The sequence below is a fragment of the Tiliqua scincoides genome, chromosome 1 (genome assembly GCF_035046505.1).
Source record: "Tiliqua scincoides isolate rTilSci1 chromosome 1, rTilSci1.hap2, whole genome shotgun sequence".
Lineage (NCBI taxonomy): Eukaryota > Metazoa > Chordata > Lepidosauria > Squamata > Scincidae > Tiliqua > Tiliqua scincoides.
In genome coordinates, this window is record NC_089821.1 from 140,151,174 (window position 1) to 140,176,964 (window position 25,791).

Genomic DNA, 25,791 nt, shown 5'->3' on the forward strand with positions numbered 1-25,791 from the left:
ATAAGCCTCCTCCATCCTTGGTCTTTTTTCTCCTCTGGAACTTGGAAACTTTGCAGCCTTGTCTTGCTACTCAGGAAGGACCGCACCCAAACCATAACCAGCAGACTGGGATAGGTGATTTTCCCTTCCCTCTTGAACTTCATAGCAGTTTCTCTCTCTTCCCCCCATCCCCCAAAAGATTCAATCACCTTTCCAACTAATCCCTGCTGTCCAAATACAGCTATTTGCAAGTATCTTTCTCCTCTGAAATTAAAAGTGCCCTTTACTTGTTATATTTCTTTCATAAACTATCTTTTTTGAAAAGCTCTGTCTTGTGGTTACTATTAGCCTAATTTTGAGGCACTTTGAGATTGTTTGCACCACTATTCACTGTCATCCATCTCAAAACTTTGTCACACTGCTAGATTTGACTTCTTACTTGCTAATTCTCCCAATTTCAGTTATTTGTGTGTATGCGCATGACACATCTAAGGTACATGTGTAAATTGAAGGAGCCGTGTTGGCAGCAGTGCTGTTGGAAAAACAGCAGCCTGACAGAGTCAAATCACCTGGTCCATCACCAATATGTGCCGTGCTGTTGTATTTCATACTACTCTAAGTGTGGTTACTGGATGGTCTTCAAGGGCAGCACCACACAGAGCACTGCATTAATTCAATCTTGATGTCACCAACATGGCACACCATGTGGATCACAGTGGTCAAATCTGACTGGCTCAAGCATGCATGCTGTTGACACACTAGCCTAAGCTAAACAAGGCCCTCTTGGCCACTGCTGGTGATCCAGGAACAGCACAAGATCAAAAAGGACTCCCAAACTGTGAGACTGCTCTTTCAGAGCAGGTACTACTCCACCCAGAACCAGTTGACAATAAAAAAATTCAATTACAGGTCTCCTGATCAACAGTACCTCTGTTGATTTAACTACAGAATTGACTTAAACACCATCCACAAAATAAAAAAAATTGCTATACAGTACAAGTAAAGCAGATAAAGCTCAGCATGTAAGGGAGCAATCAGGGAGACAGAGGGAGAGAAAGGCTGGAAAGATAAGGAAAAACGGAATGTTACTGATCCTAGGTTCTGGCTGGCCTGCTGGTCCTTGGATGGCAACTAGAATGGATGTGACTCAATGCAGCATCAGTAGGTAACACTCCACAAGCTAACAGCAAGACAGGATAACAAAGAAGCTGGGGAATGAAGGACATGAGGCTCTAATGCTCAAAGTTCTTATAGAGTTCTCTCCCATAATATGTTATGGGGTCCTTTGTGGGGTGAATTAATCAAAGGATCATTCTTTGCCAGTTAAGGACCCTTGCTGAGTGCTTCCTTTGTCTTTCACAACAAATTGAGGATGTGGTGACTGGTTTAGAAGTCCATTGGCTCATAAATAAGGCTTTTGATTTAGTCATGAGGTTGGTCAAGGCAACAGGAATCAAGGATCCTTTTAAGTTATTTCTGCCCAGTGCTACATATACACAACAGGAATCAAATGTGTACACCTGTGGGCTGGGTAGAAATGGATTTTAAACATGTTTTTTTTTCCCAAAATCAGGAAACTCCTAGTTGATAACTGGTCACAAAGTACAATTTTCCAGTTCTAACAGGATTTGGAACTGGTAAATTCCACTTAAATGTTGGAGCTATCAGGACTATGTTTGAATTTGGACCAGCTGTGTCCATTTACATTTGAAGAAGGTGGAACATAGTTAGATCATTTGTGGAAGGAGTGATTACCCAGTTCATTAATAGTACGGCCTTCCTGGCCTGTAGATCTGAAGCCCCTTGCCATCCTTCCATGCAACAGTCACATTACTGATCTGGCCTATGCTTTCCTGGTAGGCACCCAGCACCAAGTGCACATTTTGCCAAACCAGCTCATGTCCAAATGCATGTGATTCTGTTATTTGAAATGATGGATCCTTGAATGCTCAAGGATCTTGATCCCAAATGGTCTCTCTTGTTTCGAATCTGTTGACGAAGAAGATCAGTTTGGATACCTTGGGTAGAGACACACAAAAAAAAAATCTTGTGCACATCTGAGTATACAATTTCTCTCAAAGGTTGTATGAATTGGATTGAGTTGAATCCAATTGAACTGGACCTTTTCAGTTGATCCAGGAAACAAGGTTAAGTATATTGCTTTTGCTCATGAAAAATGTGATCAACAGTTTTCAAAACACGTTGAACAAATTAAATGCATTAATCAATCTAGGAATTATTTTTGATTTCATAATACAATGCAAGGTTCCTGTGGATTCAGGTCAGAGATACAGTTGAATAATTGTTTATATTTTCAAAGGGAGAGGGTCCACTGCTGCTTTGGCCTGTATCCCTTGGCACAATCTGTGGTTTTTTGCACTAAACACAATCTAATCTGATCAATCAACAAAGTTTCCTAGACTACAGTTTAAAAACAGAAATATATTGTAAACTGGGATTCCATCAGGCCCTCTACTAGCAGCAACATTTTATCTTCTCCTTTTTTAATGTCAGTATTCCTAAACTAAAAAAATCTATCACTCTGCTTTGTGATTTTTAGTTGGTACTAATAAAAACATTGTACTACTGACCAGGGATGTAAAGGAGTCACAGCACCAAGTCGCGAGTCGAGTCCCAAGTCTCTGCCCCCTCTTGTCTCAACTTGCTCATGAGTCATATCGGGCTGCCGTTGCAACTTGTCCAGAGCCTTTTTAAGAGTTATTTTGACTTAAATCTAAGTCTTTTTGAAAAGCAAGTCAAGCTGTGAGTCAGGCATGACTCCGCAGAAAAAAACGGAGGTGTTGGTGGTTGGGTGGTTTTGTCAGAGTCCTCATTTAACACTGATGTTCCTATCCCATCTGCCATCAGCAATTTGTTGAAGTCCTTTACTTCAAATGGGCCAGGAGTTTGGAAACGCCCCCCTTCTTTGCCTGCCTCCTTAGCCCCCTCCTGGGCCCATCCAGGTATTTTCTTATCGCAAGAACCATGTTCCCCATCCATTGGGCTTCTCCTTCTCACCTCCCTCATCCAGAGAAAAAAAAAATCATTCAGCCAATCAAATATCCATTTCTTCTGACATGGACAAGAGTGTCTGCTCCCCCCATGTCCTGGCTGCTCCGCCTTCTTCTGGTTCCTCCACCTAGCCTTGTAATTTCTCCCTCCTCCCCTCCACCCCCAGCCCCCATCTCTTGGAGCCAACCTACCCTCCTACCACCAAGTCTGGTAGCTTGTGCTGGAGTCCAGCTTCCAAACTGCCAATGTGGTCTTTTGGGGTGATGCAGAAGCGGCAAAAAAAGTAACTAGCAAGCACGCACACACACAAAGCCAAGTCGTGGGCCCAAGATGATGAGTCTTCGTGACTTGTGATTACATAAGTCATGACTCTTTTCTGGTCAGAGCCCTGAGTCGTGTGTCAGTGCCCATGTCAGAGACGCATATGACAAGTTCCCACGAGCCTCTGAAAAAGCATGTTTTTGAGATTCAGGGTGGGTCAAGTGAATCATGAGTGCCCACTCTGCTACTAACCTTTCTTCTGATTTTTTTGCTCTCTAATGACCAGCAAAGTCACCTGTTGTTTTCCATAAAAGATCATACTAACCATGTTACTGGAGTCATATGTAACGTACACAGGGGTTCAGAAATATGGTTAGTGAAAACCACACATGAATCACAAGCTTTGAAAATAAATTATTACAGGAAGTGTCATCCCAATGCAGCTTTGCAGTTAGGTTAGATGTGTACAGATCATGATCACACTATCAAAATCCCAAGCTTAACAAATACTCAGCAAGGCACAAGTGTGCATCATTTTGAAGTAAACAACGTAACAGCTCAGTTCCTTGTGAACAGTGAACTGTCTCAAATCCATGTTACAGAGGTTGGATCAATCTTGCAAACACAAGTCATTGCTGAAAAGAGGCCTTGAACTGAAACAGCCTGGAAAATATATTAGATGTCCATCCTAGCAGAGACTATTCTCACCAAACAAGTTATATAACATAATATGGCAAAAAAAAGAGTACAGAACAGCCCAAGAAAAGCCAGTCTTATGGAGAAAAAGTCCATTAAACAAACAAAAATTTAAAAGTGCCATGAGGGGAAAAAAACCCACTAAACCACTCATATACTATTTGGCAACATATTTTCCTATTGTTCTACATCTTAGTACACTAGGAGAAAAACAGAAAACTGTGCATCTCATAGTTCACACAAGCTTATACTGAAATAAACTGATTAGACTTTGATTCTGTAAGACTCTCTGCTGTTTTTGCTGAAACTGATGAACATAGCTATCAAACTCATTTTTGTGGTGGACTCTGTCTTTATTGATCTTCAGTGTCTTTAGTGATCAGTACCTTTATTGATTGTCAGTTTGTTTTTTGAACAGAAATGAATGAAATGAAAATGCTTACTTATTTGTTATGAAGACCCTCTCAGTGTCATATTTTGTACATACTCATACTTTGTACATTCTTGTACTTTCCAGAAAGAAAATTCTCTAACTGAGCATAAAAGATAACTACAAAACGAATTACCATATCCTAAATGTAGTGAAGCAATTGTAGAAAAATTGTATCTTAAATGTTTGTTTCTTCTCACACTTGGCCAACAGTCTGAGGCTAAGAGGCAAAGAACGAAGGCCCATAGCCAGGGAGATAGACCAGGGACAGACTGCACTTGCTCCCAGTGTGGAAGGGATTATCACTCCCGAATCGGCCTTTTCAGCCACACTAGACGCTGTGCCAGAACCACCTTTCAGAGTGCGATACCATAGTCTTTCGAGACTGAAGGTTGCCAACTACTCTCACACAATTTACTATGAGGCAAATAAACCAAAATTAAGTCAAAGTCAAGTGACTAACTTTTTGCAAATACCAGCAGAATTCCTTTTGTAATTAGGCTCTGTTTTCTAACACTCAGCCCAGAATTGTCTAAAATCAGCTTTGTGTCTAACTTTTAAAATAATCCTTAAACATTTCTATAAAAGTTTCTAGCTGCTATTGCTGTGAAACCCGGGAAGGAAGTTAGGATTATAAGGGCACTGCTGCTGCCAAACACATGCCCTCTTGGGCCTAATCTGCCCTCCTCACCACCCCATCTCCTCCCCATTCCACTCACCACCTGCTTTCTCCCTGCCTCATTCCACTCCCTGAGCAGCCTTACTTGAATCGGCAGGCTATCAGAGCAGATACCCAGTCACTCACCACTTCTGGCAGCGACCAGGCGGTGCTCACTGGCACAATTGCATTTGTGACTGCTGTAAATGTCCTACTGCTTTATCTATATAGTTTTTGTCTTTGGCAACCATTTAATGATTTCTGTAGTAGTGGCAGTGATGGCGCTCTCATGATCATGCAGAGCCATAAAAAAGGCTTTTAAAAACTAATCAGGGGTCAAACTGGCCCTCCACAGGGTGTGGGGAGCCCATGGACCCCTCTGCAGGCCTCCCCATGCCTCAAAACTGCTGATGAATGCAATCATGACCCACCTCCGGTTTTCGTCCCAAAACTGGAAGTGGGTTGTGATTGGGTTTGGCAGCAGTTCTGTGGTGCAGGGAGGCCTGCAGAGGGGTCCATGGGTTCTCTGCTCCCTGCAAAGGGCTGGCATGACCCTTGGTGAGTTTTTAAAAAAGCCCTTTTTTGGGCTGCACAGCACAATCACTGAAGTATCGCCCCCCTCCCCCCAAATACTTATGAGGTCCCAAACTCTCCCAGAGACTCTATTGGTGTGACTGCACAGAGATCATGAAGAACAAAATATTTTTTGGCAAAAACAGTTTGTTTCAAGAGTTTTTGTTAAAAAGCCATTTCAGTGGTTATAACAATTTGTTCAAAACACAATCTCAAAATGTTGACAAGTTGTGAAGTAAATTATACTAAATGGTGGCTTATATTTAAGGTACCTGCAAATGTAATTGATGGCCATACCTTAACATCCAAGGATGAGAGTTTTTCAAACTTTTTGTTTACATCAGGAGAATTTGCTTTCTTTGTGAACTGAATAAAACAGAGTTTGTTTTGCTCCCAAAATGACAAGATCATGAAACTCTCTGTGAGAACAGCTGAAAAAAACAAATAAAAATTGTCAATATTGTAATACCTGTCACTAATAACAAAAACAGATTACTGAACCCTCCCTGGTGGAAGAAAAGCAAATTTTCAAGGTTATGCCTTAAAAATATTACATTGGGGCTTCTGTAATCTCCTACAAGACATCAGTGTTTCATCTGGTCAAGGTCTTATTGGAAATGAGAAATAAAGCTTAGGGAGTACTCAGATTAAGTAAAGCTGAATAAATTGTCATATGTCAAATTCATACTCTAATACGATATATAGCTTTCTTCACTAATATTCCTATTCATATTGTCTTCAGTTCTTTTAGATTCTGAAGTGTAACCTCCTTCTTCAATTGCTTTCATTGGCTGAATGAAAATAATATTTTCAGCTGCAGTGAAGCATAAAAAGCAGTACCAGGGAGACTGCAGATGCTACCATAGTTGTCAGGTTCCTTGTGGCTGTTGAGCTTTGGGAGAGACAGATTGAGGATTTTTACATATGACACGTACTCCTTTGTCCTTGAACGAGAGCATATCAGAAGTGAATTAAACCAGTGAAAGAGAAGAGACTCTTGAAAAAATTGTCAATATACAGAAAGTGCTATCACAGATAAAACATAAATGCATTAATATTAGGAAGTGGAACTATTAAAGGGTATGGTATCCTTCAGTGCTTTTTTTGTAAAAGAAAAGGTGCAGGAACTCACAACTTGTTAATATTTATTTATTTATTTATTTATTTATTTTTAAACCATTTTTTATTGGAGAAATAAAATATTTTTTATGTGCTTCCCCCCTAAAGATGAGTAGACATGCATAGGATTGGGCTATCAATCTCCACACCCCCTTCCCCCTAGCTACTTCTTCTACACATGGGGAAAAATACTGTACAGGTGCACTTGTAGTGTGTAGTATGTAGTGTGGCACTATTTCGAGGAGAGGAAGCAGTGAATGGATTCCAAAAACTGGCTTACATGAGTTCCATGTAGTAAAATTACTCTAAGCAACTGTGGGAGTAAGAACAAAAAAGGAATTCTTAAACGAGAGGGGTCCTTAGGTGCACATAGCAACAGCTATGTTTGCAAACAAGCGAGTAAATATGGTTTAATTCAGGTATCAGAATACTCTGTGTCTTTGGGAAGGCGCTTGGCATGCAATTGTATGTTCTCTGCTGCCCTGAGCAGAGCGCAGGGGGAGGGGAGGCGGGCTGGGCTCGGGCGAGAGCTTGGGGATGGGGGCAGGAGCGGGTCGTTGTGCAATCAGGCAGGGGCCAGGCGCCAGCCCACCCAGCACCCACCCAGCGAATGCCTGTTTTGCTCCCCCCCGGAATGCCTCCGAAGGGGAGGGGCCCCTGCAAAAAGGTGCCAGAACTCCGTCCCCCCGCGTTCCATTAGAAAAAAAGCCCTGGTATCCTTGTTAACCACGTTCCTGAGCAATGCCCTGGGACTCACATGGCATTCTCCACAAACTCCTTAAAGGTACATTTGGTGCTACCAATACTATCAGTGCTAAGGATTCAAGGTTGGTCAGTACTAAGGATTCAAGGTGGGCACCCTGATGGGCTAGGTCCCTTAGTTTCCGATCTAGCGAACTCCTAATGCCACTTGTATTCCTGAGGGTTCTGCTATTAATTTTAATAGTACATGCATGTGTACAGAATCATACAGAATCCATTAATTTCACTGTTACCCCTTTGCAGATATGATTTTTCAAGCAGATACGATTTTCTAAAAGGTATGTGGGCTGCATGACAAAAGGTTTTGCATTATGATCGTAGGAAGCAAAGGTAAAATAACAATTCCATATTGAGTAAAGAGTCTAGTTAGAATTTTGAATCTCAAATGGTCCATAGAACATAAGAAGAGTCTTGCAAACCAGGGGACTGTCTAGTGCAGAATCAAGCTTCTAGTGACAGCCAGATGCTTCCAGGAGGCCCACAGGAGAGCATTAAGGTAATGCTGCTTGTCATCCAGAAAACTCTGTTCAGGAGCATACTGCCTTTAAGCATGGAGGCTCCATTAGTTATCCTGGTTAACTGACTATCAGGCCTTTGACTTTCAGAGTTTTGTTGAATCTCCTTTTAAAAGTCACGTGCATTTGGTTTCATACCCTCAATGGATGAGAAGTGTGGAAAGGAGCATTGCTCATTACTAGTTCTCATGCTTCACATGTAGAAGATTCCGGATTCAACCCAGATACCTTTGTTTATCCGGATTCAACCCAGATAACCTTTGTAAGGCCCGAGATCATGGAGAACTATATCCAGGCACAACGGAAAGTACTGGGCAGAATACAGTTCAAACGAAAAAGCCTGACTGCACAGTAATCAAAGCCATTTGCGCTATCATTATTAGTGAGCTCCTGGAAATAGGAAGTATAGGGATTTTCTGTTCTTTATGATTGCATTAATGTTTGTTTCCTAGCAATTTTCCTGGTACAGAACAAGCACTTGAATGGGGGGGAAAACAATTACATGTACTAAACTTCAATACCTTTGGGGAAATTATACAAGGAACTGAGATTTAAAAAATAAATGTAAGAGTTGATAAGACCAGAAACTTGGATCTTAAATATTTTTTCCTAAAGTGGCTTTGCTCCTGAGGGTGGTAACTATAGCATTATATGCAATTACTTGTTGTGTTTGCAAGTCCCCAGCGGTAATAGATGGTCTACCTGTTGACATACTATTCTTCCTGTTCCACTATAAATGTCGGCAACTGAATTGCACATGGGTATAATTACCATCACTGATAGAGTCGGAGATGAGCTTCCCCACCAGGGTTCTGTCAATCACCACTCGCTCCAGCTGTGGCCCAGAAAGGCTTAGGGATACCAGAACACCTGAATGAAAGAGGAGCTGAATCCAAATATCCAGGAAACAAAAAAGCATAATGTATCAATTGAGGATGGTATGTTCCATAATACATTGACTATCTGTATTTTTATACATTTCCCATACTAAAGCTTAGCTGACAAAATCTATTAGATGCACTGCAAGACCCTTATTAATGAAAAACAACAGCCAGAGACAAGGAAAAGGCAAGAACATACTGAGAGTTTTGAATACACCTGCTATAACTATACATAAAATGCTTCACTATAGGATGTAATTCCCCATAATTTGCATGGAAAATAGTAACTGCAGATGTTGCCATCCATAGTTGAAATCTTTTTCCATGCTGCTACCCTGTGAAAATGTGGATAAGCAAAACAGACTCCACAGATTCAAACCAGTGAGGTGGAGCTACTTGATAATAATCTTTGTTTATGTGCTCTACACAATCTGTTAAAGCATCCAGACACTCAGAGGACCGAGCATGTAATGAAAAACATACTCCACAGGCAAAGGTATTTTTAAAAATACCAAATCAAGACTGGCTAAGTGAGCAGAGAGCAAGATAATATATTCACAGAATCGGACTTGCATATGGTAATTCGTATAATTGCACACTTAACTTGAGTAATTCCTGTACCACATGGTATATGTTCTTATTCTTGTTAATATTGCAACAGTGCCACTAGGCAGTATTTTAAATGCAATTACCTTGGCTCTGGTCTGTATGTTGCCCTGCTGTGTATAAGCAGTAGGATTTTAACAAGCAATAGTGTCTATCTATTACAGACATATTGATTTTGTGCTCTGCCATCTAAACAGTTGGGCAAAGGCTGCCACCTTGCTCCACACTGCAGACTTACCTTTCAGGGACTTAGGATCCAATCCCATCCTTTCTCTTCCACACCTGTACAGCCACACTGCAGGACTGTGTGCTGCAACCTTTAGGGGTGGCAGTCCCAGTGGTACCTTGTTCCCTTACCCAGGCAGTGGCAGACCTACCCACCTTGGTCCCGGGGCAAAGGTCCAAGATGCCACCCCTACCTTTCTAGTGCGCAATAGAGCCTCACGCAACCCTTACACCAACTGAGGTTCTAAAGCTTTTCTGCAGTCTTAAACTACACTACCGGAAAACTGGAAATGCAATTTCCAACTGCGTCGGGAGCTTCAATGAGGCTTCCTGTGCTGTCCTAGAGGTGTGCGGACTTAGCGCCTGGGGCATTTGACCCATTTGCCCAGTGCTAGGTCTGCTACTATACCCAGGAGTAAGCCTCAGAATAGGTGTAGTCAGACCTGCACCAGTGACTTAGCTGGCATAAGTGTACACAGGAAGGAGGATTGAAGCCTGAAAGTGGGATATCAGCAGCGCTACTGCTACTGATACCACCCTATTCCAGCCATCGTTTGACCTCCGTTCTTCCCCATCTATTCCCCATTCCTTCCCTCCCTACTACCTTCCCGCACTTCAGCAGATCCCCTAAAGATTAAAGATCCCCTAGTGGGCTGCTGCTTGCTGCTCGCAACAGCAGCAGCCCAGCTGCTCCAAATGGCATGTCACATTTTGCAACAGCCGACTAGGTCCTTTACACTGCTGGAATACTAGTTCCAGTGGCATGAGGCCCATATAGGATTATGCTGTGAGGCTGCAATCCTATACACACTAAGCTGGGAGAAAGACTCATAGAAATAACAGGCCTTATTTCTGAGTAGACATTCATAGGATTGCTCTGCAGACTATGAACTTGACTTATACTCGTTTTTTTCTAAGTATTTTATGGAGAGAGATTAGCACATTATGAAAATCATAACTTGCCAGGACTTGGTGATATGTACATCCACTGAATGTACTGTACTGTATTCAGTCATATTAAGTCATAATATAAAATATTAAGTAGCAGAATGCTAAAGCACTGAAAACTTTATTTTAACTAAATGGTGGCATGAGGTACATTCAGGGCCAATCCAAATGGGTCCATGATGGCCCAACGCACCGGGTGGAGGAGTGATGATTGCCGCCTGAAGCTCCAGGTGAGTGCCGGGCTGCAGACTGGTAAGTCGGAGCAGGGGGAGGTGTTCCGGGATGGGGGGAGGGCATGGCAGGGAGAGGGATGAGGCAGGAGGGGGACAGAGATGGTGGCAGGCTCTCCTAGCCCCCCTCCTGGCCCAGGTGACCAGACATAGGTCTCCTCAAACCTGCGCCCGCTCAATAGCAGCACAGATCCAAGAAGACCCATCAGGGCTGCCTGGGATTACATGACGTAAGGGAAAATTAGCTCATTTCTGCCCCACTGCATCTCTGGGCCCTGGGAAATGATTGTACAGCCAGTCTACCAACGAGGTGTAGTGACAGACTAGTGGCAGCAGATTAGTGGAGTAGATTAGTGGAGACAGATTACCTTAGGCAGCAGATTAGTGGAGGCAGCAAGAAGCAGAATTGTATCAGCAATCCTTGCCTCTAATCTATCCATGCTCATTTTGAAGGCACAAACATCCACAAATATTACTATAAGCATGAAGGGCTTTTTCTGTGTAATGGGGTACCTGGAAAAAGCAACACCCCCTTCACCTTTACCCCTTACCTTCACATTTATGCTAAAAACAATGTGTAAAATTTCTGGCTTCAGCTATCATACTGCAATTTGTTTTCCATCTATTCTCCTTCCTGAGTGTGGTGGATGAATTGACTTTTGAATTCAAATGGAAAGTTATGTCATAAATACACATGCCAAGATTCATTGTCACATCTCAATTCTTAAGATGGTCATACATTGTATTGTGCATCTTTCACAGACCCCCCTGAAAATCATTGTGGGGGTTGAGCTTGAATTTAAACATGAAATGTATGATGTACCAAAAGATTTTGAATTTTTCCTCACCACTTTGAAAACACGTATGGGGGCTGGGTAGGTGTTCAAACTTCAAAGATTAAATATTGACCAGAATGTACATGTCAATACCTTAAACTCCATGGACATACCTTTTTGTGGTATGTTTTACAACTTTTCTAGTCCTCTTGAAAATGTGTGAAGAGGTTGTGACAACTTATCTCAAATGAGAGTAAAGTGAGTATGTAATCACAAAAGGTGTGTGTTGTTGCAGTGTGACAATGTTTATACTGAAATCAGCTTTGATTGTTCTATTCTGTGAGTTCTTGGGACAGTGAAACACTGGGCCTAGGCACTGTGTTTAGTAATATCACACTTCCCTCAGAAGTATGCAGGAGGCCAGCATTGGAACAAAATAAAAACCACAGTTTACTGGCTTCCTGAAAGAGGGGGTATATGGCTTATTTGGTTTCTGTAATCTGAACATAGCAATTCAGTACTGCAGTTTTTCACTGGGCACAAATTACAATCTAACTCTTGATGTGAGTTAGAGAGCTATCACTCCAAATTCATTAGTTCAGAGTGTTTAGTTTCACTTGGTTACAGAGCACTATCTCACTGAAATGACAAGTGTTAGTTAAGCATTATAACCATCTCAGAACTTCAAATGCAACTGTCTAATTGGTCACTCTAAAACCCTGTACATTCCATCCCAGGGTGGAAGGTGATTGGTGTAAACATTCCAGACAGGTGGGATTTTGCCTTGTCTGTCATAGAGGGCCAAAATAGATTTTGAACTTTAAAGTCAGAATGGTGCCCTGAAGGTATACACCAAATTTCACTGTGATATCTCAGTCCTCAATAGAGTTATCAACTTACAAATGAATCGCCAGACAGGAAAGTAAAATCAAAGGTCTTGTTTAGGTCGGTCAATTAAAATAAAGGATCAGAAGCACCTTCTGATGTTGTGCTAAGGGCCAGCTATTGAAGAAAGTAAAAACACCTATTGTACAGGTTAACATCTCCAAGCACTAGTCTGGATTAGGGTCACAATGGGTATATTTGATGAAGAAATACTGCAGTCTATTTCTAGTCCTTAGGAATCAAAAATACTCCTGGTACAGGAATGGTCGAGCCTCATGGGTGAAGAGGAAAGTTTCAGAAACAAGACAGGAAAAAGTATACCTTTTTATTTTTGCAACCACCTGAGACCTCTCCCTGCAGTGCCAAAGTGTCATATTTTGGGACTGGTTATCAATCCTAAACCTGAGCATTTTATCATTAAATAGTAAGAGGGTGTTAGTTCTGGGGAAAGTATCATCTTCTCCCCCTTTCCATTGTCATGACTCATTCATGAGCAATACAGAGAAAAGAGTTCTTCAGTCTCAAAGTCCACATCTTCCTAGCTCTAGTACACTTACAAAAAACTGTCTGAGCAACCAACTCCCTCTCTCCCTATCCTCTACTTCAGGGTGTCGAACATAAGGCCCGGGGCTCAGATGCAGCCCATGGAAGCTTTTTATCCCGCCCTCAGGCTCTCAGCTGCTGAGCAGTGCTGAGGTGTTACTGCTACAAGTACAGCCCATGTGAATATTGGGCTCTCCCATATCTTGAAATATAATCAAGATTTGTGTATTTTCTCTTCTGTCATTTGCAGCGAATGAGTTCCTAAGTGAGAAAAAGTGCTTTTAGTTTTGGTTATGACTTGTTTAATGACATCATTTCCTGCCTAATGACATCACTTCCGGCCCTCAGCAGGCACCATGAATGCTGTTTGGCCCTTGGTATGAAACGAGTTTGACACCCCTGCTCTACTTCCTTTATTTAAAAACAAAGCAAGCGACAACTTGGCTCAAGTGTCTAGCCACGCCTGAAACCTGAAGGTCCTGAAATTTATACAATCGTTTTTATGGCTTTAAAAAATGTCTTTATTTAAATTGACAAACTTGTATGCTTCTGTGTACCTAAGATATCCCCCAATGATGTGGAAACTACAACCTTACTTTTGAGTAGCCCCATTTTGCTTCCAATCTCACATAGCACACCACCACCTGAATTTGGGGTGTGTGTAGCAAATGAGGACTTCCCCAGTTTGAATCTCATCACTGCCATGAATTATCATGAGGTGGCCTTAGGCAAGCCACTCCTTCTTGGCCTCAGTCGTTTCATCTCTATTATAAGAATAATAATGCTTACTCATCTGACAGGGTTCTTGTAAGAACAACATCAAGGTAGTACATGTGAAGCTCTCTGCATGCTCAGAAAGTGCTTTATACATGCTACAACCAGTAACATGGGACTAGTTCTGACTACCACACAGGGCTTCTGTGAGCAAAAGTAAGATAAGAATGATGAAGCCATCTAATAGTAGAAGTGCTATATAAATTAGCGTTACAAACGTACAATCATATTATTGGAACTACAGTGAAGAACAGAGATTGTTCTTCAACTGGTTCACTAGTTCAAAATAACAACTTTCCAAACTTAAATGTTTATATCTTTGCAAATGCAGATCAAGGGCTTCTGTTTACAAAACATAAACACTACAATCAGTGCCAGAAAAACCACCTCTTTCAGTAAAGCTAGCAAATGCATCTTTGGATAATCATCTGGAAGCTTTCTAAAGCCCCACCAGTCATGGCAGATGTCCTTTAAGGGTTTGCCCTCATAAAAACGTTAGACACAGTCACACTCTTCCAGTTTTTACTGCAACCTTTCAAAACATCAATTTATCCTTATGTTGCAGCTGGATTAGATAAAATCACAATTTATTCCCAAACTGATAATGTGATCTTACAGCTCAGCAATGTTTGACTAAGGGTGCAATCCTAACCCCTTATGTCAGTGCTTTCCAGCACTGAGATAAGGGCAATGCAGCTCTGAGGGAAGGGAACAAACACTCCCTTATTTTGAGGAGGCCTCCATGAGTGACACCCAACTGCAGGATGCAGCACGGGTCCCAGCTATGCCAGTGCTAGAAAATACTGCCATAAGGGGTTAGGATTGCGCCCTAGTGCTTATAATTGTCCCAAAAATATAAATGAAAAGGTTTCTGAATAACAAAAATCACTAGCAGTTTTGAGAAGCCTACTTTGTGGACCATGTGAAAATATGAAATATATCTAAAAATTACTATCCATGATACTCTATTGTGGCATACTTAAGAAAGCAACATATCCAGAAAAAGGGAAGCTCCTCCCTGACAGAGCAGAAAGGTATTAAGTGAAAGTGGTTCTGAGGCTGCCAGGTGAGGTGTTGCTCTTGATACTGACACTTCCACACAGCCAACCTCCTGGGAATCTTCTCCCTACCCTCCATGGTGTGTACACAGTACACTGCAAGCCATTTTCTCCCTCCCTGATGCTGCCCTTCCTCTTTGCTCTTGACAGGTTGTCTCTTCCTCTCTACAAATCTTTCTTCCCTTCCTCTGCAGTCTCCTCTGCTTGTCCTCCCACTGACTTTTCAAGAAGGAGGCTGGGAAGGAATCTGGAGAAGTTGAACGATGTTTGGTAGAGGTGTTTGTTTCCAGTGACTAAGATAGGTTTACGTCCTAAGTCTTACTGAACACAATGGGCTTACTTCTGAGTAAGGTAAATAAACAGTTTTCGAACACCTCTAGTGATTGGTTCTGAGAGCAAGTTGCTGTTTCAAAGTTTTCAAAAGACAGTGTGCAGGGAACAAATGAACTCTCTCTTCCCTGCACATCCTGGTTTTGACTGGGATTGGCCTGCTGCATTTCAGAAAAAGGAGGTGCTTCCAGTGGAAAGGGCAACTTCATGGCACATATTTGCTCACTCATGTAGTTTAGCCCTAACAACAGATGGCTTTCAAGATAACTTTGTTACTCTTGCACTCTCTCTACTCACTACCACAGTGTTCCCCAAACTGTGGGTCACGACCTGATTATAGGTGGGTCGTGAAACTGACAAGCTGATAGCTAACAAGGAAGATGCATTGAGTCCTATGGAAGGTGAAACTGAGCTACTTGTGTGTATTTACTCACAAGTAGGCAATCGTGCTTCAGTCTACTGAACATAAGCCCAGCTGGATCAGGCCATAGGCCCATCTAGTCCAGCTTCCTGTATCTCACAGCGGCCCACCAAATGCCGCAGGGAGCACACCAGATAACAAGAGACCTGCATCCTGGTGCCCTCCCTTGCATCTGGCATTCTGACATAGCCCACTTCTAAAATCAGGAGATTGCACATTCACAGGCAGGCAGAGAGGAAAGCAACTACACTAGAATGGTCCCAAACCGATTAACACAGGCCCCAAAAACACACTTGAGAAGGAAGTTGTCATCCCCTTCAAGCTGACAAAGAAAATGCATTGAGCCCTGTGGAAAATGAAACTGGGTTGGACCTGCACTTTTACTTGTGAGTAGGCAACTGTGCCTTAGCTCCTATTAAAAGCCAAGTCAAGAGGAATGCAAGGCCACTAGAATGGTCCTGATCTAACAAACATGGAGCTCAACAAACGCTCTAGAAGGCGTCTTCCCACCATAGTAAAAAGGATAAAAACAGAGACTTGAGCAGCTGGTAAGGTGAAACTTTTGTTCGGTTGCTTGTTTTTAGCCTCATAAAGCTAGGTGGGTCCCAATAAAGATTTTTAAAAGTGGGTCCTGATGCTACAGTTTAGGAACCACTGTGCTACCATAATAAGCTTACTATGGTAGCTCACTAGTTTAATAGGGTGTTTTTTACAGGATCAGTAAAGATCATTTAAGGCAGTGGCTCCAAATGTGAGCCAAGGCTCCTCGGGAAGCCGTGGAAACCAGCCAGGGGAGCCATGGAATCTTTGCGAAAAACCCACCATCCTATACCTACCACCTACCTACCACCCTTAGGATTGTAGCCCTAATGGCCGATGGCACAGCAGGTGAAGGGAACCACCAGTTGAAAAAGTTTGAAAACCACTGAAAGGGTAACTGTGAGCATGGAAGATCCACCCTGACTCAGGGGTAATCTTAAGTTAGCAGACGTGTGCAGGTCAAGTGGATAAAGCCTGGGGAACAGCTGCATTTTTGAGTGACAGTGCCATCATTTTAAAAAAATATACATATATTTCTGTTCTTAGAACAAGCTCACATTTTTCTTAAATGGAAGTAGATGTCACAAATTAAGAAGGCATTTCTCTTTCAATCAGGTTCACAAGGTTTTCATTTACTCCCTTCATTCCACACTGCCTTTGTGCAATCATCTGTTGCCTTTCCCTTTTTTTTGTTTGGTTACTACTTCATCATAGTGAGTGGGGATGTTAAGATCCTAAGGGCACAAGCCTAATCCCTTATGTCAATGTTTTCCAGCACTGGCATAGCGGTGCCAATGGGACATGTGCTGTATCCTGCAGTTGAGTGTCACTCACTGAGGCCTCCTCAAAGTAAGGAAATGTTTGTTCCCTCACCTCAGAGCTGCATTGCCCTTATGTCAGTGCTGGAAAGCGCTGACATAAGGGGCTAGGATTGTGCCCTAAAATGCAATCCACTGAGTGCTTCTTCTGCACAAATCCCTCACTTAAGTGAAATGAAGGGGGATTCTTCATGGGAATGCTTGTTAGTACAAGTACTGCAGCTTTAAGATAAAATACAAAGGTGCAGCATAAGCACTAATTGCTAGCCATGCATATGGCTCAAATACTGTATACCAGTGTTTCTCAAACTGTGGATCAGGACCCACAAGGTCAGGTGGGTCCCCATTCATTTCAATATTTTATTTTTAATATATTAGACTTGATGCTACCATGGTATGTGACTGCATTGGAGGAAATGCTATGGACCTATACTTTTAACAAGTTACTATGTAGATTCTTTTAACAATGTTAGTAAATGGGACTTACTCCTGGTTAAGTGTGGGTAAGATTGCAGCCTCACAGCCCAATCCTATCCACACTTTCCTGGGAGTAAGCCCCATTGACTCTAATAGGACTTACTTCTGAGTAGACATGCATAGGATTGGGCTGTCGGATAGTTAAACATTTTCCTGCTTGATGATGTCACTTCTGGTCATGACATCACTTCCAGTGGGTCCTAACAGATTCTCATTCTAAAAAGTGGGTCCTGGTGCTAAATGTGTGAGAACCACTGCTGTATACAATCTGATTGTAGTACATCTTGATTGTAGTATTATCATTATTACTGCTGAATGTTGCTACATAGATTTCAAAACCAGATCACTTGCACATACTTGTTATATAACTCAGCATGTAGTTTGTACCTTTTGTAGCTTATCTGATAATCAAGTTCTAAATGTGCAAACACAAGCAAATCTCTCTTGATTCTTTTTTTTTTTTTTTGCTGTTTTTAGAACATGTTTTTATTGTTTATAATGCTTTTTGATGATTTCAATATAGCTTTTTTCTTTTTTTGGCAAACAACCCTAAGTCATTTGGAACAAGGGCAATATAAAAGGTTTTTAAAATATATAAATGTCTACAGGATGTAAGCAAATTACAGCATGAATGCCACATATTGCAACATTCTGATCACGTAACAAACAGATGCTCTGTTCTGGCATTTGTAAAATACGTATATAAAAAGTATCAGATGTTGAATTCTGCATAGCTATGTGAGAATCAAAATAAAAAAGCCACTGTAAGGTTTTCTTCTGTTCTTTCCCCCTTCAGCCAAGATTAAGACCACATAATTGTCAAATTACCCAAGAAAATATTTATTAAGTTAATCACACTACATATTTATTTCTCAGTAAACTCCAGCTGGTGCTCAAGGGTAGTGGGATCTTTGAGATGCCTCCAAAGACATTTCTACACTGAACTACTTTTAAAGTTTGAGTGAAAATTGGGAATAAGACAGTGACACTTGAGACTTGGAAGAAAAAAAACAAGAGGGATGAAGGAAAGAGAAGATTTTATCTAATATGCTAATATACAACCCACAAGCGATTGCGCAGATATCTGCCCTCCACCACCCCAGCAGCATAGCATCTACATGTGCAAACCCTTGGCTAGGGTCCAGAATATATAATGCAACATATACTGACAATACTGTGAGCAGTTGCAGTAATGTCTGGGCAGGACCTACAAAGCCTGATGCACCCAGGTGTGGGATAATAAGGAAGAACGAGATGACTCCGCAGTGGGATTCTTGACATTGCTTTGTCTAGCAGCCATGTCAGTTGTTGGGCCATGCAGTATCCTAGAACCCAGTTATGTCTGAAATTTGCCTGGACTTAGTTGACAATGTGGGGAGGAGGTAACAGACTGTTTCCAGCCTACCCAAACAACATAAATTCTATCAAAAGGAAAAGCATACAAAAGAAGTGAAAAATAGTACAAATGAACAAGCTAAGCTAAATGTGTGAGCATCCTTTTGTCGTCATTTGAATCCTTTAAAAAAGATAAGTCAAAAAGATATGCTTGGTGAGGTGTTCTTCATGTGTGTTTTTTTTCTAATATGCAAGACTAAATCTCAAACAACGGACCTTAGCAAAATGTTGTACAAGAGCCATTTTTAAACATCAGAAGCGATTTTCTCCATCAGAGGGGGGAGCATTCCATACAGAATGGGTATGTCCTCATGCCATCAGGAGGTAGGGCCAGTAGAGTCACATGATCTCCTCCATGCAAGGGGCATCTTGCTTCCCAGATCAGCCCTGCCTCTCTGGGAGAACAGTCGCCACCTCCCCAGCTCAGTGTTTTTCTTCAGGATCTCCTCACCCCCTCTCCCTACCTTGTTACAGTTAGCTATGACCTGGGCCCTTCAAGGGACAGGAGGAGGGTTCTAACAGGCTCCCGCAGGATAATTGCATCAGTGGTTTGAGAGTCATCCACACCTTTGCGTGGTGAGGCCAGTTGGTCCCTTACCATAGTTCCCAAGTCTGCCCAACCGATGGCAGACACAAATGCAGCCCAGAGAAATTGTGCTAGTGCTTGCCTTACCAATCCTCGGCTTACTGTGACTCAGGAGTGTCAAGAGTCTGTCTGAACCTCCTGTGCAGCAGCAGCAGTCAGAGAGGGGGAGCTGGCAGGCCTCCTGGTCCACCATGGCATTACTGTGTGTTTGGGATTGGATCTGGCAGAGCTCATAGCTGCCATGTAGCTGCAACGGACACAGAGACTGCCTAACAGCTACAGCCTCTCTCACCACTGGAGCAATCAGCAGCGCAAATGGTTGTGGATGCAATTTTGGTCCTTTTCAATGGCTGTGTCTTGCAGGCTTACCAAAGCTTAGGAGGCAGAGCATATTGGGATACAAGGTATGTTGTCCAGGTGGGTCGGATAAGGCTGCCAAAGGTGATTTATTGCCTCAGAGGGCAGCTGATTCTTAAACAGATGTAGCACCCCTTGGCTCCAGGCACAAAGCCATGTCTTAAAATGGATAAAGTAACTGTCAGAGGAAGTGGTATCATCTAGGTCAGCATTTCTCAACCTGTGGGTCAGGACCCATTTGTTGGATCCTGACCCAATTTCTGGTGAGTCCCCCAGAGCCTCCAATGAAAACACAGGTGATGGAAAGATCAGATAACTAATTCCTTCGGGTCCTAAAAAGACTCTACTTTTTGTGTATGATTTAGGGGGTAATCCAAACCCAATTTCCAGCACTGACATAAGGGCAATGCAGTAAGAACATAAGAAGAGCCCTGCTGGATCAGGCCAAAGGCCCATCTAGTCCAGTTTCCTGTATCTCACAGTGGCCCACCAAATGCCCCAGGGAGCACACTAGACAACAGACACAACCTGTGTCCCGGTGTCCTCCCCTGCATCTGACAATCAGAGGCAGCCTGCCTCTCAAAGAATTCCCTTACTTTGAGGAGCCCTCTGTGAGTGCCAACCAATAGCAGGATACATGTCCCATTGGCACCACTATGCCAGTGCTGGAAAGTAGGTTAGGATCTGGGCCTTAGGAGCGTTGAAGCATTAAATATTATAAACAATATCATGCAATGTTAATATTAACAATAAAAGCAATTCTGATTTGAGATTTTACAGCTATGGTATTCAGGTTAGAAAGCAAGATTCAGTATTATCCAAGGGAAGCATAAATTTGAGTTACAGAAAGCTACAATTACCAGATAATTCAATCTGATTTTAAGTCATTTCTGCCCAACATTGCATATAATGCAAAATGTGTACACCTATGGACCAGACAAAAATGGGTTAAAGGAGCTTGCACCATTGCTGCTAGTTGAAGATTAAGCTATTAGTAATATTTTCCAAAATTCAACACTCTTGGTTAAGCAGTTGTAAGCTCAATGACATGTCTGTTCAACATCAAGGGAGAAGGGCTAGAAATAGTTTTTAATGAGTTAAAATACATTAAACATATTTCAAGAAAGAAGCTGTTGATTAGAATGCTGGATCACACACTCTAAGATGCCAACCTGTTTCCACTTCCTATGCTGCTAACAAGAATGTGAGCAGATGTTTTCTTTATACATTACATGGATATTTATGTAGATAGAGAATACACACACACGCCACAACAGCCTCTGATCATCTGACATCTAATCCAACTAGATGGAGATTTTACAATTCCTGTTACTATTCTGTACATTTTCAAGAAAGTTAAGATCTTTTCAGGTAAGCGCCTTAGGTATAAAATATTAAAGTATATTTTCTATGCTTTATTAACTGAATATCATAAGTATGCATAGGCCCTGGCTAAAGTTATTGAACATCTTGAATGCTTCACTTTAAATTGGGGCACAAGAAACCCTATATGCTTCATGATTGCCTGTTTTGTGACCATCATCTTGACCCTTGCCCAGCATGGTTAATTCAATCTGCTAGGACTGGTCTGACCACTTGGGTGTAACACATTGTAAATTCATTCTTGCAGGAGCGAGTGATGCCTAGCATCCTGAAAATCACAATTGTGCGCCACCTCCTGAAAAAACCTCCTTTGGATTCCACCAATCTAAACAATTACCGACCAGTATACCAGTACCCAACCTTCCTTTCTTGGGTAAGGTGATTGAATGGCTGGTGGCATCTCAGCTCCAGGGGTCCTAGATGAGATGGATTATCTGAATCCCTTCCAATATGGTTTCAGGCCAGGCTTTGGGACAGAGACAGAAATGTTTGCCCTATTAGATTATCTTCACCGAGGACTAGACAGGGGGAGCGCATCCCTGTTGGTTCTCTCGGACCTCTCAGTGGCTTTCCATACCATTAACCATGGTATCCTTCTGGGTCGTCTGGCCAAGCCGGGGATTAGGGGCACGGCTTTGCAGTAGTTCTGCTCCTTCTTGACTGAGCAGTCCCAGTTGGTGATGATGGGATCTCCTTTTCAGTACCTTGGCCTTTACAATATGGGGTGCCACAGGGTTCTATTCTGTCCGCCATGCTTTTTAATATCTACATGAAACTGCTAGGGGTTTGGAGTGGAGTGTTACCACTATGCTGATGACACCCAACTCTATCTCTCCTTACCATCTCATTCCAGGGAGGCTGTGGGAGCGATGTCTAGAGGTGACTGGGGTCTGGATGAGGGCCAATAGGTTAAGATTGAGTCCAGAAAGACAGAGGTCCTTTCGGTCAGGAAATCCTGGATGCAGGTACTGAGTCATCTGCCTGTACTGAATGGGGTTACACTCCCCCTGTAGGAGCAGGTGTGCAGTTTGGGTGTGTTCCTGGACTCACAGCTTTCCCTGGAGAGCCAGGTGACAGCAGTGGCCACGGGTGTATTTGCTCAGCTCTGGCTGGTTCATCAGCTGCAGCCATACATGAATCAATCGAACTTCACCACAGTGGTCCATGCCCTATTGTCTTCAAGGTTGGATTACTGTAATATGCTCTATGTGGGGCTGTCCTTGCAGATGGTTTGGAAGCTGCAACTAGTGCAGAATTAGGTGGCCAGGGTGGTTACTGGAGCCGGGGAGTTTGATTCTGTCGAATCCCTGCTTCGGCTGCCCATTCGTTTCCGTGTCCAATTCAAGGTGCTGTTTTTGACCTTTAAAGCCCTTAGCAGTTTGAAGCCAGGCTATCTGAAGGACCACCTTCTCCCATATATTCCAGCCCGCCCTCTTAGTTCATCTGAGGGGGCTTTCCTGCAAGTGCTGCCTTTCTTCCAAGTTAGGGGGATGGCAGCATGGAGGTCTACCCCATCACTCATGGCATTTTGGCGAGAGCTTAAAACATTTTTGTTTTGTTTTGCTTTTGGGATTTCTGCCTTCTGTGCCTCTATAGTAATTCCTTCAGCATTTTTGCCCTCCTACAACTGGTGTCCCCCCATTGTATTTCCTTTTCCTATTGTATTGTATTCTATTGCATTGCATTTTCTATTTTTTTACTCTATTGTATATTGTATTTTTCTTTTTTAATCTATAAATTGTAAGCCGCCTTGGGCATCTGCTTTCAGCAGAGGAAAGGTGGGGTAGAAATCTTTTAAATAAATAAATAAATAAAATATTTGAGTATAGCCATTTTTTTACCAATAGCTAGACCTTAAAAGATTTTGTTTTTAAACAAATACAAGCATTTAAAAATTCTCTCACAGAGCACATCAACTGTGTTTTTCTACCAGTTAACTACATTAATCACTTAACAATTGTCCAAACTTGTTGACTGAACATTGCAAGAGCATGTCAAAACATTTTACCTGACAGACATATTTACTCTTCCATTTGCTCAGCACACATTGACTGTTTTGCATCAGTTCCTGGAGGACAACAGAAAATAGACAGTGGGTATAGTTGGCTGTACACATTTCACGTGGTTAAAGCGCTTCTAATTTGAAAGAGAGAGAGAGAAAGAGAGATTGTCTGACATTCTAAACAAAGATGAAACTGTTTTGGACAGCCCACAGGACAAAAGCACATTTATCACCAGGAGAGATGATCTTTTATGAAAATCAAAGTTGTTGAAAGAGAACTGAAAACCTGGATTAATTGTAACTATGCTTGAAACTTTCTGAAAGGTACCTCTAATTCCTTGACTGTGTCTCGCAGCTTTTCCGGACGTTTATTCTTAAGTACCCAAGGATAATCTCGAGCTAGCAAATGAAGGGGAAAAAAAACAGGTATAAGACGACACACTATAACAAAGAAACAGGTATAAAGACTACTAACAGGTACAAGAATACACATACATACAACACACTCACTAAATAATCGAGTTTTAGAAAAACGGAATAAAAATTATTTTAATAATAATAAATAATTGAACATTGGATTTTATTTCATATTTTATTCATAATTTTGAGTCAAAACACAAAGAGATTAATAACACCAAAATCCCCACATAATGATGAACATTTCACAATATCTTTGTAATCCAAAATAGCTCCCCTTTCCATTCTTATGTGCTATACACAAGCATTCAATTAAACCCCTCTGATACTAGTGGTATTTCACTCCTTATCTATCTCTAAGAAAGGGTACAATCCTAACCCCTTATGGTCAGTGCTTTCCAGCACTGACATAATGCAGCTCTGAGGTAACGGAACAAACATTCCCTTACTCTGAGGAGGCCTCCGTGAGTGATACCCAACTGCAGGATGCAGCACATGTCCCACTGGTACCGCTATGCCAGTGCTGGAAAGCACTGACATAAGGGGTTAGGATTGCACCCAAAGTTAATTATCAACTCTATACCAGTTTTATTGAACTTGTTTCAAATAATACAACAAAATTCAGTTAGAATAATTTCATACCAAATGTCCTCTATCATATTGCTGAATGAATTGAGTATTTTCCCCAAAGTATCATATAATTGGAGATATATCCAAAATATATGGATGAAATCAGCCTACCCAGATTGGCACATTTGGTAAACACATGTGTGCATACATCATAAATTCTACTGAAATATCATTCAACTACATTGAAGTTTTTTTCTTTTCTTTATCAGTAGATGTTAATCTAGATTAGGGGTTCTCAAAGTCCTACTTGGAGTTTAAGAACCTTGAAAATCTTTGCATGAGCTGGTTGAGGACGCTTTGTAATTGCCATGATTGTGCTGCTGCTGAAAAGGTAAGGGATTTTCTAACTTATCTGGGGATTGCTATGGTTCTCCAGAGGGTCTGGGGAGCCTGTGACCCCCTCTGCAGCACTCCCTATACCTCCAAAGTCTTGTAAAGAGGGGAAAAAACCACTTCCTGTTTTCATCACAAAATCAGAAGAGGTTCCATCCTTTTTTACAGGACTTTGGAGCCTCAAGGAGGGTTGCAGGGGGGTCACAGGCTTCCCACACCCCCTGGCAAGCCATAGCAACTCCCAGGTAAATTAGAAACAACCTTTCCTTCTCAGCAGCAGCACTGTAGTGGTGATGGTGTTGCTGCTGATTTCTTGGCCACTCCTCTTATGGGAAAAAAGGACTTTTTCTGGTTCCCCTGGTGGGTTACGAGCCACCCATTTGGGAACCATTAAAAGTAGGAGTCTCCAAGTTTTTCTGTACAAGGGCCACATCATATATTTTACACATGTTAAGGAGTTTTAAAAAATCAGTTTTATATAAAATAAATAAATAAATTTTAAATGAAAGAATAAGCTGTACTTAGATCTTGTTTTAAATCAGCAGGATATGATTTTACAAATACCAACCTTTCCACCCACCCCACCTTCTGGGGTGATCTTCCGCAGAAGCATCTCCCCAATGCAAAGCTCTGTGGTTACCCAGAAGTCAGCAGGTTGCTGCAGGCTGGAACATTAAGGTTTCCCCACCACCATGTAGTGGACCAGGTAAAATCTCCCAGTGGGTGGGATTTGGCCCCTGGGCTGGAGTTTAGAAAGCCCTGTTCTAGAGAACACATTAGCCCAGTGGTTCCCAAGCTTATGTTATCACGACATCCTTCTTTTGTGGTGGCCTCTTCTTCCCAGATTTCTCAGGTGCTGCCATCTTGGATTGCACGAGATCTCGTGCAATTCAAGATGGCAGTGCCTGCTTGTCATGGATATGTACAGTTCAGGCCTAGTAGCATTGCAAGGCCTGAACCAAGCTAAAACAGTAACACAGAAGTGGCTTGCGTTTCCTAGCTGCTAGGATTTACAACTCAATGGAAGGTGATTATGTAGCACCTAGGCAGCCAGAAAGACGCCCATCACGGATGGAATGCAGCTGCAGATCTCCAGGGGGGAGGGAAGAGCTGAGGGGGCGAGTTTCCAGCCCCACTTCTGGAGGACAGGGTCTGTTGGTCTTTGTTCCTT

General features: G+C 42.1%; 1 protein-coding gene across 1 annotated transcript in view; it reads right to left on the minus strand.

The window, feature by feature from the left end:
• The window catches only part of WDPCP (WD repeat containing planar cell polarity effector), a 137,648-nt gene that overhangs the window by 106,102 nt on the left and 5,755 nt on the right, over window positions 1-25,791 (minus strand). Inside the window, exons 4-7 of the mRNA XM_066638046.1 lie at window positions 23,569-23,639; window positions 23,247-23,306; window positions 8,777-8,891; window positions 5,907-6,040 (exon numbers count right to left, since the gene is read on the minus strand). Coding sequence (XP_066494143.1) covers window positions 5,907-6,040; window positions 8,777-8,891; window positions 23,247-23,306; window positions 23,569-23,639 — 380 coding nt within the window. The remainder of the gene's footprint in view (window positions 1-5,906; window positions 6,041-8,776; window positions 8,892-23,246; window positions 23,307-23,568; window positions 23,640-25,791) is intronic.